General features: G+C 44.0%; 1 protein-coding gene across 1 annotated transcript in view; it reads right to left on the reverse strand.

Moving 5' to 3' along the window:
- Positions 1-2,866: 2,866 nt before the first annotated feature.
- Positions 2,867-15,834, reverse strand: part of LOC147030148 (uncharacterized) — a 66,358-nt gene continuing 53,390 nt past the window's right edge. Inside the window, exon 15 of the mRNA XM_085873887.1 lies at positions 2,867-3,957. Within this exon, the coding sequence (XP_085730013.1) occupies positions 3,929-3,957 (29 nt within the window). The 3' untranslated portion in view covers positions 2,867-3,928. The remainder of the gene's footprint in view (positions 3,958-15,834) is intronic.

Below are 15,834 nucleotides of genomic sequence, written 5' to 3' on the forward strand. Positions count from 1 at the left end.
TTATGAATACGTCCAAAACTTAAAAAAAACATCAACAGTTCAGCGTGCGCCAATGTTTTACATACATTTTGATACCTTGCCATACGCTGGCTAAAACATCAAGGTGTGACAGGGCCTTTAGCAATGCCGTTTTTTATTTTGTGTACCGAAGTACTATATATCTGGTCGTAATGCTTTGTTTCAAAGTGTATGTGTACATCACTTGGAAAACTCGAATGGCATTCGGTGGAGCACATACCTCTCCCAGGCTGATTAGTTTACGTTTTGTACCCCACTGATAGGCTGGATCTGGATTCAGACCTGAAATAAAATTTAATCAGTTTATTCTCGTCACCGAACCAACTCATTCACCAAGTTTCATCCGAACACATCTCTAACTTTTTGAAATAGTGTGATATATATATCGTTTAGCCCGATCCCTCAATGGTGAAGATTCACTCAAAAAATTCTCATATCAGGATCTGGATTCAGATCTTCACTAAAATCAAATAGATTCGTTCTCGTCATGAACCCAACCTCTCCACCAAGTTTCGTCTGAATCTGTCCACAACCTTTTGAGATATCCTGCTCACAAACAGACAGGGGTGAAAACATAACCTTGTCACGTGGCTTCCATCAGTCTTCATGTGCCCCCTTTCAGAAAGTACTTTTTGACGTCCATAATGCGCACATCGGCGATAATCCAGCCCATCAAACACCAGATCATGCATCACATCGAGACCACAGGACCCCCTGTTTTCACGCGTGCTCACTAACACCCGATAAATTATGTATCATCCACAAGGAGTTTGACAATATGTAACAACGGGGATCATCAGAACATCGTCCAGCAGTTGGGGCTTCATCGCTACACATGGAACCCAAAAAGACACCTGGGGTTTGGAGTCCTTTTCGGGATTACCGGTTCCTAAAACAACACAACTGTTCCAGACTGTTAACACGTTCCACACATTCAGGATTTTACCGTTACACTCCATGGCACTCCAATCTTCTCCAAGGTCAACCTCATTCGTGTGTAACATCAGACTACCATAGATCTAGATGACATCTCGAAGACAGCACTCGCTACGCCTTTCCGTCTGTTCGAATCCCTTCAGATTCTGTTTGTCCTACGCAATGCCACAAAGGCCTTTCAAAGTTTTATCGATCAGGTGCTCCGGGGATAGCACTTCTGCTATGTGGATATACAGTAGGTGATATTCTACTTGCCAGCACAACTGCAAAATAACTCCAGGAACACCTACGTCTCCTCTTCACCCATTTACAGGACTCATCATCGATCCCACAATGTTTATATTCAGCATTCCGCAGTTGAATTTCCTCAGCCACTGCATTAACCACTCCATGCATCCGTCCGCTCGAGGAGTGGCTGCAGATTATTCAGGATTTCCCGTTACCTTCATCATCACACCGACGACGCCAACACGCCTGATGGTAGAAGTGTCTGAGGTCGTGGTTGGTACGGCCCTTCACCAGTTCATCGATGCTGACTGGCATCCATTGTCCTTCTCTGAAATGCTGAAACCATCAGAGCGCAAAGTTTAGCTCCTTCGATCGGGAATTACTGACTCTATATCTCTCCATCAAGCACTTGCACCACTTCTTAGAGGCCAAACAATTCTCTGTCCCGACTGACCAGAAAAAGTTAACTTTCACTCTGACCACCAATTTGGACTCTCACTCTCCTCGCACACTTCACCAACTCAGTTATATCTCGCAATTCACCACTGACTCTGGCACATCAAAGGAATCGCAAACTCAGCAGCCGATTCTCTCTCGTGCATCAAGGTATTGGTGTGGTCTTCTACTAGCACACCAGCCATCAATTTTAGTGCACCGACAGCAGCACAACAGGAGGACACAGAGCTCCACAATCTACAGTCTGTAACAGGTTCACCTACATTTTGCAAGGTACCACTCACAGGGACAAACACTACCTTGATGTAATATATCAATGGGACAGTCACGCCCTTTTGTTCTTGTGGCATTCCATCGTACAGTCTTCGACACTTTGCACTTACTCAGGCACCCAGGTATTCAAGCAACACAGTGACTCATCACCACATGCCGACGTGCTCAATTGGACCAAGCAGTGTCTTCAATACCAAAGCTCAAAGAGCCAACGTCATACTGTCGCACGATCCGGTAGCTTTTCAACACCAGATAGGTGTTTTGACAAGGTCAATGTGGATCTTGTCTGTCCCCGACCACCTTCAAATGGGCACCGCTATTTACTGACTTGCGTTGATTGCTTCACCCATTGGCCAAAGGCTTCACCGATAGCCAATGTCACCGCACCTACCATCGCCTGGGCCTTTGTCCACACATGGATCATATGTTTTGGTGTTCCATCAACCATCACAATGGATTGTGGTAACTAGATTGAATCGGCTCTATTTCGAGAGCTGACTCGACTCCTTAGTACACACCCTGTGTGAACCACCGCTTACCATCCAGCAGCAAATGGTATGGTGGAGCATTTCCACCAACTCAAGTCTTCCCTGAAAGTGCATCACAACTCCACACACAGACGAACATCACACCTCTGGGCATCATGCCCTTGCAGCAACCATATGACAGACCTTACAAAGTTCTACAATGCTCCAAGAAGACCTTCATACTAAATATTAACAGAGGTCATAAGACGGTCTCCGTCGATCGCTTGAAGTCAGCTTTTCTTGATGCAGCACTCGAGCCAACCCGACTACTGACCGATGGGTCGACACAAACTACAACACCAATACTGTCATATACGACTCGCTCTGGGGGTCATGTACGAGGTCCGTCTAAAAAGTAATGGGACTGACTTCACAGAAATTTTATTCCAAAAAATATATTGAAATTACAGCTTGTCCCCTTCAAAATAGTTTCCCTCCAGTATCACACACTTGTTGATCCTCTTCTTCCACGCTTCGATGCACCCCGGAAGGCTTCTTCTGGAATCCTCTGGAGCTCCATCGTCACGGCCCTTTTGATGGCCTCCACATCAGGAAATTGGGTCGCCTTGATCACCCCCTTGGAATAGGAAAAAATACCTTGGCTTGGGGAATAGGAAAACAAAATCACAAGGGGCCAACTTTGGTGAATGCGGGGGTTTCTCCAGAGTTGGCACGTTCCTCTCCGCCAGAAACTGTCGGATGTTCAGGGCACTGTGAGCAGGGGCGTTGTCATGGTGGAGCACCCAGGTGTTGTTCTCCCACAGATCCCTCCTCTTGTCCCAGACTGATCTTATGAGGTGCTGGAGGAACTCCTTGGACATATATTGATTCACTGTTTGACGCTGTGGTAGAAACTCGAAGTGGACGATGCCCTTGATGTCAAAAAACGCGGAGCATCACCTTGACCTTCGACTTCGACATCCTTACTTTCTTTGGTCTTGGTGATGCCGGACTTTTCCACTGACGACTCTGCCGTTTGGTCTCGGGATCGTATTCGAATATCCACGATTCATCACCAGTAATGACTTTCCTGAGCAGGTCTGGATCATCTTCGAGGCGCTCGATAATGTATTGACAGACAGTGACTCTTTGCTGTTTCTGGTCCTGGGACAACAGCTTGGGGACCATCCTTGCGCACACCTTGCGCATTTCGAGATTTTCAATGATGATGCTCCAGAAAGTGTCCTTGTTGATGGAAAGCTGCTCAGCAATCATCCGCACTGTGAGTTGATGATCCGCACGCACCATCTGCTTCACACGCTCGATGTTGTTCGCCGTTCTGCTCGTTGAAGGTCTTCCAGACCGTGGATCGTCTTCAACCTCCTCCCGTCCCTCTTTGAACCTCTTGTGACATTCAAATGCACATGTGCTTGACATCGTTTCTTCCCCGTAGACTTGCTGCAGCATTGTAAAGGATTCGGAAGGTGTTTTGCCAAGCTTGGCAAGAAACTTCAGATTGGCTCTCTGCTCGCGACTCGTAGCGTGACGACTCAGACTAGACAACGTGTAAAATCACGACCTGTAAAAAAAAAATCACACAATGAGCGCAGTCAACCATCACAAATCGTATATATTGATGGAATGTTGCAAAAGACTGTGACACAACCCGTTCATTCAAGTTGTGTAAGTGGAGCACACAGCAGGCTCAGTCCCCTTACTTTTTAGACGGACCTCGTACACTTCTGAGCACAATATTTCAGAGTGTACATTTTGCTTGTTCTTCATTTCTCTTTACTGTGGCTTTGATTTTTGCATGGACAGTCAACATCTTATATTCTACAACATTATGAATTTTGTTTGCACCCCCTGTTCGATTAATGCACTCAGGGGGGGGGGGGGAGGGTACTGCAGCAGCAGCATTTTGCCTTTCATGGTATAATATGTAAATATGCTTGAGCTCGGGTTGATAGGGTTTTTTTCTCCAGTACCGAGTGCAACCGTAAGTTAGACGAGCGGGTTAGTCAGTTGTGGTTGGAATAAGCAATTTATTCAGATTCCGAACACTTCAGACATATTTTTCCTTTCATGCTAAAGCAAGTCGCCATCATAAAGACAGTTCAACACAGGGTTATGACATTGATTCTGGGCCCAGCCAGACTCAGCTATAGAAGATGGAGACAAGACTTCATACACTAGAAAAGAGGTGGTTACGAGGGGATATGATGATGGTGTTAAGGACAACAAGTGCGTGCCAGTACGTGCAGCTTCGTTCCTTCGCTCTTGTAAACGACGACTCGATTGGGGCATTTTTTTCAATTAGATCGGACCAACCGTATCATAAATGGCCATAACTTTGGAAACGCCTGGGAAACATACTCAGGTCCCCAGCGTCAATTATGACGTCATATCAAACGAAGAAGAAGAATTGTGACGCCCCCTCTGTCTCCCCCCTCCTCTCTCTCCCCCCTCCCGTCTCGCCCCTCCTCTCTCTCTCTCTCTCTTACCCCTAGTCTCGCACTCCTGTCTTCCCCCTCTCTCACCCCAAGTCTCACACTCCTGTCTCCCCCCTCCTCTCTCTCCCCCTCCCGTCTCGCCCCTCCTCTCTCTCTCTCCCCCTCTCTTACCCCTAGTCTCGCACTCCTGTCTCCCCTCCCATCTCGCCCCTCCTCTCTCTCCCCCTCCCGTCTCGCCCCTCCTCTCTCTCTCTCTCCCCCTCTCTCACCCCTAGTCTCGCACTCCTGTCTCCCCCCTCCCATCTCGCCCCTCCTCTCTCTCTCTCCCTCCTCTCTTACCCCTAGTCTCACACTCCTGTCCCCCCCTCTCTCTAGCCCCCACTCTCACACCCCCTCTCTCACCACCTCCCCTCTCCCCCTCTCTTGAATTGTGATGCCCCCTATCTCTCACCCCCTCTCTCCCTCCCCTCTCTTGCCCCCCTCCTCCCCTCTCTCCCCCACTCCTCTCTTCCCCTCCTCTCTCGCCCCTCTCTCTGTAAATGTATTCACAAATGTCTACCAAGCACAACAATTAATTCAAACCTTGAGAAAAAAACCGCTTTCAAACCCTTGGGAAACTTCAAACCTTGGGATTAATTAATAATTTGAACAATTAATTCAAACCTTGGGAAAAAACAGCTTTCAAACCTTGGGAAACACTTGGGAGACAGCTGAAACGGATGAAGAACGATATCAAACCTTGAAAAGGCACGTACTCAGGTCCCCAGCGTCGATTGTGAAGTCATACCAAACGAAGAAGAAGAAGAATTGTGACGTCAATCGTGCAAAAATAAATAAATAAACATTAATTGTGATGTAATTCGTGATGTCATAGCACAGTGTCCTGTCATTGCTTGACAGACACTATTGGTTGACAGACAATATATAGGTCGTTATTGGTTGACAGACATTGGTCATTGTATCACGTTATTCTTTTTATTACTGCCAATTATTGTGCTATTATTATTAATATGCTGTTATCATTATTCTGAGATATCTTTGGGAAAAAAAATAGCATGATAAGGTGGAACAACACTTCAGCTGCGATATATATATATATATATACACCTTTCCAACACTGAAAAAAGCAATAAAATGGCCGTAACTTGGGAACCGCTCGTCCGATTAATATCAAACCTTGAAAAGGCACATCCGTGGGTCCCCGGCAATATTCCTGGCAAGTTTCAATCAGATCGGAATGGCAGTTGTCGAGAAACAGCGGTCGCAGACAGATAGACAGACATACAGACAGACAGACAGACAGACAGACAGACAGACAGACAGACAGACAGACAGACAGACAGACAGACAGACACAGACACACACACTGCTGGAATTATAGATAGATGAAGGGTATAGACCAAATAAGAGCAGAAGAGTTCTTCAGCAAAAGAGACAGTGCTAGGATCAGGGATCATAACCTGAGAGTAAAGAAGAGGGGAGTGAATTGAAGGGTAGTAAGGCAGGGTCTTTCACTCATTGATGCATGGTGTGTGGTCTACCTGGAAAGGTCATGGCAGCAGAAACAGTATATAGGTATAAATTGGAATTAGATCGGCACCTAGAAGCATTGGCGATAGAGGTGTATTAGCAAGACTTGTGATTGTGCACATCTGCACTGAGTGAGTGTGATATCTGTTTGAGGGTCTCATTGAGTGTTGCATCATAAAATACTCCAAGAATGATGAATCCAATATTCTCCAACGGTTTTATTTAAGCGAACGTGGGAACGTAACAAGGTTTGCCCTGTACACCTCCTGACCTCTCACCCCGAACTCCTTCTCCCTCATCACCCCCTCTAGCGCCCAGTCTATGCCCAACACCACATATCCCCCTTTTCTTTAACCACATGCATACCGTATCTCAGTGGACAACAATAATATCAATTAACTCGAAGTTGAAATGTAGTAATTGCCGCAGCTTGGATTTACCATAAAACAAGTAGTAATAAACACGGCAACAGTTTAAATTAGCTTCCTTTTCTTATTCTCAAAGGACTTTACATGACATCATCACATGATCTTGAGTTCAGACTGGAGGTCTGCGAGTTCTGGCATCCCGGCCGACCGGCACAGATTCTGATACGTCTTGCGCTGGTGATGCGATGATGTCAGGGAGGAGTGGTAGCTCGGCATCATCTCTTGCATTCCTTTGACAGCCAGATGCTAAATGAGATGCATTCCAGATCCGTCCATCGGAAAGTTTGTACGTGTGAGATCCATAACTTGGAGAGGCACTGAAAATTTGGATTGTCCTTTTAGGAGGATGCCAGGTTTCCTCACTCGGATGAAGGAACCACATTCAAAGTTCATATTCTTTGCTCCACGGCATTTGTCAATGTACACCTTTTGCTTGTTCTGCTTCTCTTGCACTCTGAGCGCCGTGTCTATGCGTGACGGTGTGTCGGCTTTGGCATCTGCAAACCAGATACATGCAGTTAAGTTTGCAATCTGAAATAAAGAAGGAGATCAGGATCCAGGCCTGTTGACGTTTTCGGCCAGCGCTTTGTAAGCAATTCACGCAATTTTGTTTGAATGGGGCAGAAAATACAGGCAGTTTTGATTTCTTCAGCTGTCACCGCAGTGAGGGTCGACGTGAGCGCTACAACCTCAATATCATCCTCCAAACTGGGCACTGAAGGAGGTAGTGGAAGGCAAAACTAGCAATCAGCTGTAACATTTTCAGAGCCAGGCTTGTACTGAATGTCATAATTAAATGACAAAAGAGCATTCCAGCTCTTCCCAATCCTTTCGTGGAAAGCAGTGTAGTGAGAGGACTGTGGTCAGTGCGTAAAGTGAAATGTCAACCACAGAGAGAAGTCCTCCACTTCTCTGTCGCCCACACTCATCCAAGTGCTTCCTTTTCCCCCGTGGAATATTTTCTTTCCGATTCAGTCAGAGTTCAGGATGCAAATGCGATAGTTTTCTCCATTTTGTCAACATGAATTTGCATCAGGACCGCTCCAAGGCCATAATCAGAGAAATCAGTTGTCACTCTAGTGTGTCGCTCTGGATCAGAGAGTGAGAGCTGGACTACTGACAATCAGTTATTTAACCGAATCGAAACTTTGCCGTGCCGTGACTGACCAGGAGAAGGTGGACGGTCCTCACAGTAATTCTCTCAGGGATTCAACGACCAACGCACAGAGATGAACTTGGCATACCATGACGCGAGTCTGAGAAAAGAGCGCAAGCTCTGCATGTCTTTCGGTGGGGGTGCTTCTGACACCGCAACAAAATTGGCAGGGTCAGGTTTCAGTCATGTGTGTGACACTACATGTCCTAAAAAATGACAGCTCTGTCTGAAGTGGCATTTTGAAAGGTTCAGTTTCAGTCCAGCTGCATTGATGCAGTGGAGCACCACTGACGTATTTGTCATGTGCTTCGGGAGTCCCTCTAAAAACGGTTCTATCATCAAGGTAACACTGAGCTCCAGGTTGATTTTTTTTTTTTAAATGGCAGACATCATCCTCTGAAAACAGCTTGGTGCTGAAGCAAGCCCATAAGGAATTCCCTTGGAGCGAAACAGTCCCTCATGTGTAATGAAGGCAGTAAAGTCCCTGCTGTTCTCATGCAGTGCAACCTGGTGGTATGCACTTTGCAGATCCAATGTGGAGAAAAGTGTGCCACCTCGCAGCTCCACAAATATTTCCTCCATATGAGTTAAGAGGATATCCGTCAATCACCACCGCTTTATTTGGTTCTCTTAAATCCACACACAGACGAATCCCTCCGCTTTTCTTCATAGTCACGACAATTGGTGAAACCCACTCTGATGAATCGGTTGGCTAAATTACATCCAGTTTAATGAGCTTATTAATTACCTGTGAAACAGCATCTCTCACAGACAAAGGTAAATGCTGCAGCTTTTGCTGGACTGAAGTCACATTAGATGAATAAATCCCTTCGCACAGCCCAGGGTGCCTTCCATGTTGTCACCTGTAACAATTGCGACTGGGGTTTGATTTGCAGTGCTTTGGGTGGTGGAAGTGATGCGACCACTCAGTCGTTGCATGTCGAGTGCAGCAACCAGGTCTCTGCCCAGAATGGCAGTGTCGCTCCGCACTAAATAAAATTCAGCGGGCGCATTGTAATTCTCGAATGTCACACCCGCATGCAGGTAACCACACACAGGTATCGGATTTGTCAGGTAGCTAATCCGGTTAGTTTTGGCTCAGTCAGCGACACATTATTGAAACATTGCAGGTTGACAGATTTGGGAAGTATTGACACTTCCGAGCCTGTATCTAACAGTAATTCAATTCTCCATGTAAATTTGTATCGTGTAGTGCTGCTCAAGGTGGGAGAGGGTATTGAAAGATCCCACCCTTCACAGTGCTGTTGTGCATTCCTGTATCCACGTTTTCCAGTGCAACGAGGTGTTTGGAATTATGCAGGGAGAGGAATTTTGATTAAGGACAATAACGTAACCCCCTGGCCGCTCCCATAAGGAGCAGGTGCTTCTCGAGCATATAATGTTAGGGATGTGGTTGAGGGGATAAAATGGGGGTTAGATTGGAAGATATTTCACAGCATGTGTTGGGGTGTGGAAGTGTTCTTAGAACTGATGAGCGTATCGAGCACATGTGGAGAAACATCTCATCCCACCCCAGGGTCTGTGTCGAAGCCCCGCCTTTGCCCCCTTACATCGATTCCCAATCTTACATGTCTTTGTGTGGAAATTTTCTGAGCTAACAGCCAATCAGCCCAGGCCATGAGCACCACCATCGGACAGGATGGCAAACTATCCCAAAAATCAACATCGCCCCATTGTGTGGAATTTTCTTTCCGAACCAGGAAATGGGCACACACCATCGATCATCCATCAGACTGCATCAGCCAATGGGCACAAGCTATGGACAGTTCGATGGGCCCTGAACGTGGTTCTTATTTTGTCCCGGGGCAGTAGTTGGGTGGTGGCTTACTGCTCGTTATTGTATAGTTCCTGGTGGTTCGGGTTTGTGACAAGTCATGGTTTGTTCAGGAGCAGGTGCGTTGGAAACATGGATGGTACTGGCACACTATGTACAGTAAGGACTAGCTTCACACAAACAAGGACACAACACCTGTGAGCAAGGCTCACGTTTTTATCTTTATTAGTCATCTTCCTTCTCGGTCCTGTGTTTCCCAAATGAAAGATCAAGATGTATTTGTTAAGCCATCGTGGTTTTGGAATGCATCGGTTTGATTTATCAATTGTTAGTTTGTGATCAACGCTCCAATGCAGTTCTTAGACTTATCCTCCCCATCATAAATACCCGTTTTGATGAGAACGTGTGATGATCAGGAGCAGGAAGCATAGTGCTTTGAAAATTGTATTATTAACTCGGTTGATGGGTAGATTGGGTCCTCACTTGAGCACCTTCACCGCAGATTGCTGGTAAGCTTTGCTCGGCCATCTTGTGAAGTATTCACGGTTATTGTGTCAAGATGCTGATTCGCTCCAACTTAACCTGGCAGACAAAGATCTTTTCATCCCATTCCCAGCAGGCGGCGTGACCAAAGCAATACAAAAGGACCGAAGACACTGTGACTGTAACAAGTAACAAGGGTAGGTGGGGGGGGGGGTCTCACTCTTGTGTGACGTTAAACTGACATTAGGCCCATCACTGCCATGTTACACTTCCAAATTAATTTTTGCTCCTGCTGCAAACAATCTTCTTGATGTTTTACTCAAGTCTAAATAACCCGATCTTCCTTGGGTGACTAAACTCAAGTTCTAGAGCTTGCGCTCTTTTCTCACTCACGTCATGGTACTCACAGCTACTCAGACGCCCTGATCACTTACAGTCCTTACACAATCGTGCCCAAAAATATTGGCACCCTTGCACTTTTTTCAAATAAATAATGTACCATTTCTTACAGAAAAAATGTTGAAATAAAAAAAAAATCGTTTGCTCTCTACATATGTTTTTCTTTGGTTTGCAGTGGAACAAAACAAAAACTAGGAGAAGCACTCGGGAGAGTGCAAAACCTCTGCCGCAAATACTGCTGGGTCACTCAAGTGAACCTTATATCTTAGGGCCCTGTCACACCTTGACGTTTTAGGCAGCAATGGCAACGTATAAAAATGTATGTAAAACGTTGGCGTACGCTGAAATTTTGATGTTTTTTTTTTTTATTAAGTTTTTGGCGTATTCATAACGTGTTGATCGTTTGCATAACATATTAGTAACGGGCACAGAACGTTTCGTTGTGTTATACATAACTTTAACCAAGGAATGCTTACCTTGTGGTCGGCGTTCAAAACCTATGACAAATGAGAGTTTCACTTACCCTTTGCGTGCTATACGTATCGCCAGCGAACTCGTGGCATAGCCAGTTAAGAACTTGCCGGACGCTGATTGATATCAAAACTGCCTGAGAATTTGAAGTGTCAACATCGCAGTCACACCTTGATGATTTTGCCAGCATATGCCATTCTATGAAAAATGTGTTTACAACGCTAGGCACACGTCAAATACGCTACAGGTAAGTTGTGTATACATTTAGAGTATGCTGGAAATCATTGAAGTACGCTGGCATATTACCTAGTCCGTTTGGTACGTCGTGAAATTTCAAGCATGCTGAAAATTTTAAGACGTACTCGACGTAAGGCTCACACGTTTCGCATGCGTTGGCATCTGTTCCGAGCACGTTCCGCGATCGTTTAAACACGGCGAACACATGTTACTTGTAGGTTACTCATACGTCGAAGCACGTCAAGGTAATGGCCAACATACTTGAAACCAAATTTCTAATCGATGAGTAACGTGCTTTGAACAAATGAGGAGCGTCAGCTTAGCCTATGTTTAACGTGCTTGGAAACTATGAGTAACGTGCATTGAAACTATGTATAACTGGCCTTGAACCAATGACTGGCATGCTATGAACGTAAGAGTAACGTGCGTTTTCCCTATGAGTAGCATGTTTTGAACGTAAGTAAAACGTGCTTCTAACCTTTGAGTAACATGCTATGAACCTATTTGTAACGTATTTAAAACGCACATTGTCGTATGTAGACGAATTAAATTGACGTCTTCCGGACAACCATATAACTTACTGAAAGTGTTTCTAACTTACTTCTACCGTGTACTGGCGTATTGGCAGCGTTTAGGGGAATTGGTATATACAAAAGGGCTTCACAATAAAAACCCATCATTGTTCCAGACTCCATGGTGAGTAGATGTGAATGCCAGTAGTATCAATAGTAGCAGTACTATTACTAGTAGTAGGTGTGTGTGACAGTAATAGTAGTGGTAGTAGCTGTATGTCTATGTCAGTAATAGTATGTGAGCATGATGTGGAGGCAGTGGGGGATGATGGATCCTCGTTGCATTAATGAATAGGAGAATACTTTGCACCATTGTTCGATGTTCTGAAAGGGCTAATTTTTTTTCCCTCATTCCGAAGATGAAATATTTCTTTGTTTTACTATTGAAATTATTGAAAAAGACTTTGACAAATGCATAATGTACAAGTAATGAACACAGAACGCTTCGATAACTTATAGATTAGTTATACCAACGATTGCTTATCATGTTTTAGGCGTCCACAACCTATGCCCAACGATAGTCGAGCACATGCATAACGTGGGAGCGCATCGTTTACGATTACGTGACGTTTGCTATCCATTGACTGCCACTAAACTATTTTAATAAATGGCTGTCACTCGCCTATTGTTTTTTGATGCTGGTGCAAGGCAATTGAAATCGTTTCCATTGAACGAGTTAAATCGCTTCCACTGGACTATTGATATGATTTCATAACAATCCTTGGTTATCCTTGGACCCACTCTGGCTCGCAGCTCGTCGAACATCGCTGGGGGCATTCGCAGGAAGTTCATGATGGATGCATGGTCCTCGTTCCGGAGTTCCACCATGAGCTGGTCATATATGCTGTAATGGCGTCGCCTCCCGATCCATGGTCTGACCCAGTTCCTTCTCCTCCGTTCACGTCTTCTCCCGGCTCTATTGGCACGCAACTGGTGCAGTGTCAACTCAATGAGGTCATGTTGATGTTCGAGGACAGGTAGGTATTGTCGTCTCAGCCTTGCCGTATCCTCCACCTCTCGGAATGACATCAACATGTACTCACCACGAAGTCTAAAAAAAGACGGGTTCCTCCTGCAAAGGCCCTTTTTATATACCAATTCCCCAAATCGCTGTGAATATGTCATTCTACGTCAGCTGTTTGTTAGAAACGTGTTCAGTAAGTTCTGTGGTCATCATGAAGACGTCAAATAGGTCTACATACGTATTTGTTCGTAGGACAAGCTCTACAACTAATTCCCAAGCACATTACTCGTAGATTATAAACAAGTCACGGGTTCCCTAAACATTACTTTGATGTGTTTCGATGTATGAGAAACTTTCTCGTAGCGCGTTGCGAGCTGTGAACAACGTTCGTGTTGCGTGCTTATAAAACGTTACCTAGAGTTTATGAATAAGTTTCGGGTATGCAAATGTTACCGCAACGTGTTTCCACATACGAGTAACATATAAATAACGTGTGCCAACGATCGCATAACGTGCCTAAACCTTATGGCCAGCGTAGCGGAACGTGTGAGCCAAACGCCGAGGACGTCGTAAAATTTTAAGCATACGAAAAGTTGAGAAAAACCACAAAGTTCAACGATTAAAGCCAGCGTACTATGACTTATGGCAGTGTTTTTCAGCGTGCTCTTAATGTACACAAAACGTACCCATAACGTATTTGACGTGTGCCAGCGTATTAGGCAAATTTTTCATAAATCGGCATAGGTTGGCTATATTGTCAAGGTGTGACAGTCCCTTTATTCATTAAATATGTCAACAGTGCTGACAGAGTTATAGTTCTTTTCTCCAACACTTGATTTTTTTGGGGGGGGGGGGTTGGAAATCACTTAAAACATGTAAAAATGCAAAAAAAAAAAAGAATCGAAATTTTGTTGAAAAAAATTGCAAATATTTTTTTCTCTAACAATTTTTTTTGGGGGGGGTGGAAATCACTTAAAACATGTTGAAATACAAAAAAAAATTCTCTAAATTTTTCTGGGGGGGGGGGGACCAAATCCAAAATTTAATGGCATGATCCTTGGACCATACCTAACCCCCCCACCAAGTTCGTCGAAATCCATCGAGGAGTTTTTCCGTAATACTGTTAACAAACAAACAAAAACAGAAAGGGGTGAAAACAGTAACCTCCATCCATCTTCGAAGATGGCGGAGGTTAACGAGAGGGGAAGCACTCGGGAGAGTGCAAAACCTCCGCCGCCAATACTGCTGGGTCACTCAAGGGAACCTTATATCTTATTCATTAAATATGATTTCAACAGTGCTGAGAGTTATAGTTCTTTTCTCCATTTTTTGGGGAGGGGGGAGGTTGGAAATCACTTAAAACATGTAAAAATGCAAAAAAATAAAAAAAAATAGAAATTTTGTTGAAAAAAAAGTTGCAAAATTTTTTTTCCTCCAACAATTTTTTTTTGGGGGGGTTGGAAATCACTTAAAACATGTAGAAATGCAAAAAAAAAATTCTTTTTTTTGGGGGGGGTAACAATGTTTTTGGGGGGGGTTGGAAATCACCTAAAACATGTAAAAATGCAAAAAATAATTCTCAATTTTTTTTGGAGGAGGGTTGGAAATCACTTAAAATATGTAGAAATGCAAAAAAAAAAATTTCTCAAACAATTTTTTTTGGGGGGGGTAAATTTTTTAGGGGGGGTTGGAAATCACTTAAAACATGTAGAAATGCAAAAAAGAAATTCTTTTTTGGGGGGGTAACAATTTTTGGGGGGGGTTGGAAATCACTTAAAACATTTAGAAATACAAAAAAATTCCCTTTTTTGGGGGGGGTAACAATTTTGGGGGGGTTGGAAATCACTTAAAACATGTAGAAATGCAAAAAAAAAAATTCTCTAACAATTTTTTTTTTTGGGGGGGGGGAGTTGGAAATCACTTAAAACATGTAGAAATGCAAAAAAATATATATAAATTTCTCCAACAATTTTTTTTTGGGGCGGGGGGACCAAGTCCAAAATTTAATGGCATGATCCTTGGACCATACCTAACCCCCCCCCCCCCACCAAGTTTCGTCGAAACCCGTCGAGGAGTTTTTTCCGTAATACTGTTCACAAACAAACAAACCGAAAGGGGTGAAAACAGTAACCTCCATCCATCTTCGAAGATGGTGGAGGTTAAAAAGCTGATTTTTTTTTTTTTAACAAAGTATCTTGGCTTATTCCACATAGAAATCCAAAAATTGCCCAGCCAATAGTATTGGCACCTTTTCAAAGTTTAAAAATAATTAGATTTCCAGCACACGATTCTCCTTTACTTTGGAATTGAACTCACCTGTGGTAAGTTGCAGGTGCCTGCAACATTAAAAAAAAAAACTCATTAAATCAGTTTGAATGGAGAAAACGAGTCATTCTGCTGTTTTGTGTGAGTGGATGCACCAAAATGAGCATGGAGAAAAAATAAAATAAAATTACCCCCGTGTGGGGGTGACGGTCATCTCTATAATGTTTTTTACTATCATAATCGATGAACCGTTGCCAGATATCTCCTAAAATGACAGACTACATAGGTTTTTAAAATGGCGACTTTCACAACTTTCGTGACCTCGACCCTGACCTTGAATCTGGGAAAAATATGTCGTTGGGTATCACTCATCGACCTCAACCCACATACCAAATTTCATCAAGATCGGAAGTAAAAAGTTTTCTTTGTACTGGGAGGTGTTTTTGACCATCTTCCAGGTTACGTGGCGGCCAAACAGGATGGAAATTCAAAAATCTGTCTGGTTAGATACAAGATAATATTTTTTACTATCATAATCAATAAACAGTTAGTTGCCGAATATCTTGTAGAATGTCAGACTAGATAGGTTTTGAAAATGGCGATTTTTATAACTTACGTGACCTCGTGACCTTGACAAAAGTTATATCGTTGTGCAACACTCAACGACCTCTACCCACATACTAAGTTTCATCCAGATCAGAAA

This window comes from Eptatretus burgeri, chromosome 3 (assembly GCF_056783735.1).
Source record: "Eptatretus burgeri isolate ZD-2024b chromosome 3, Ebu_testis_v1, whole genome shotgun sequence".
In the NCBI taxonomy this organism is placed as follows: Eukaryota; Metazoa; Chordata; class Myxini; order Myxiniformes; family Myxinidae; genus Eptatretus; species Eptatretus burgeri.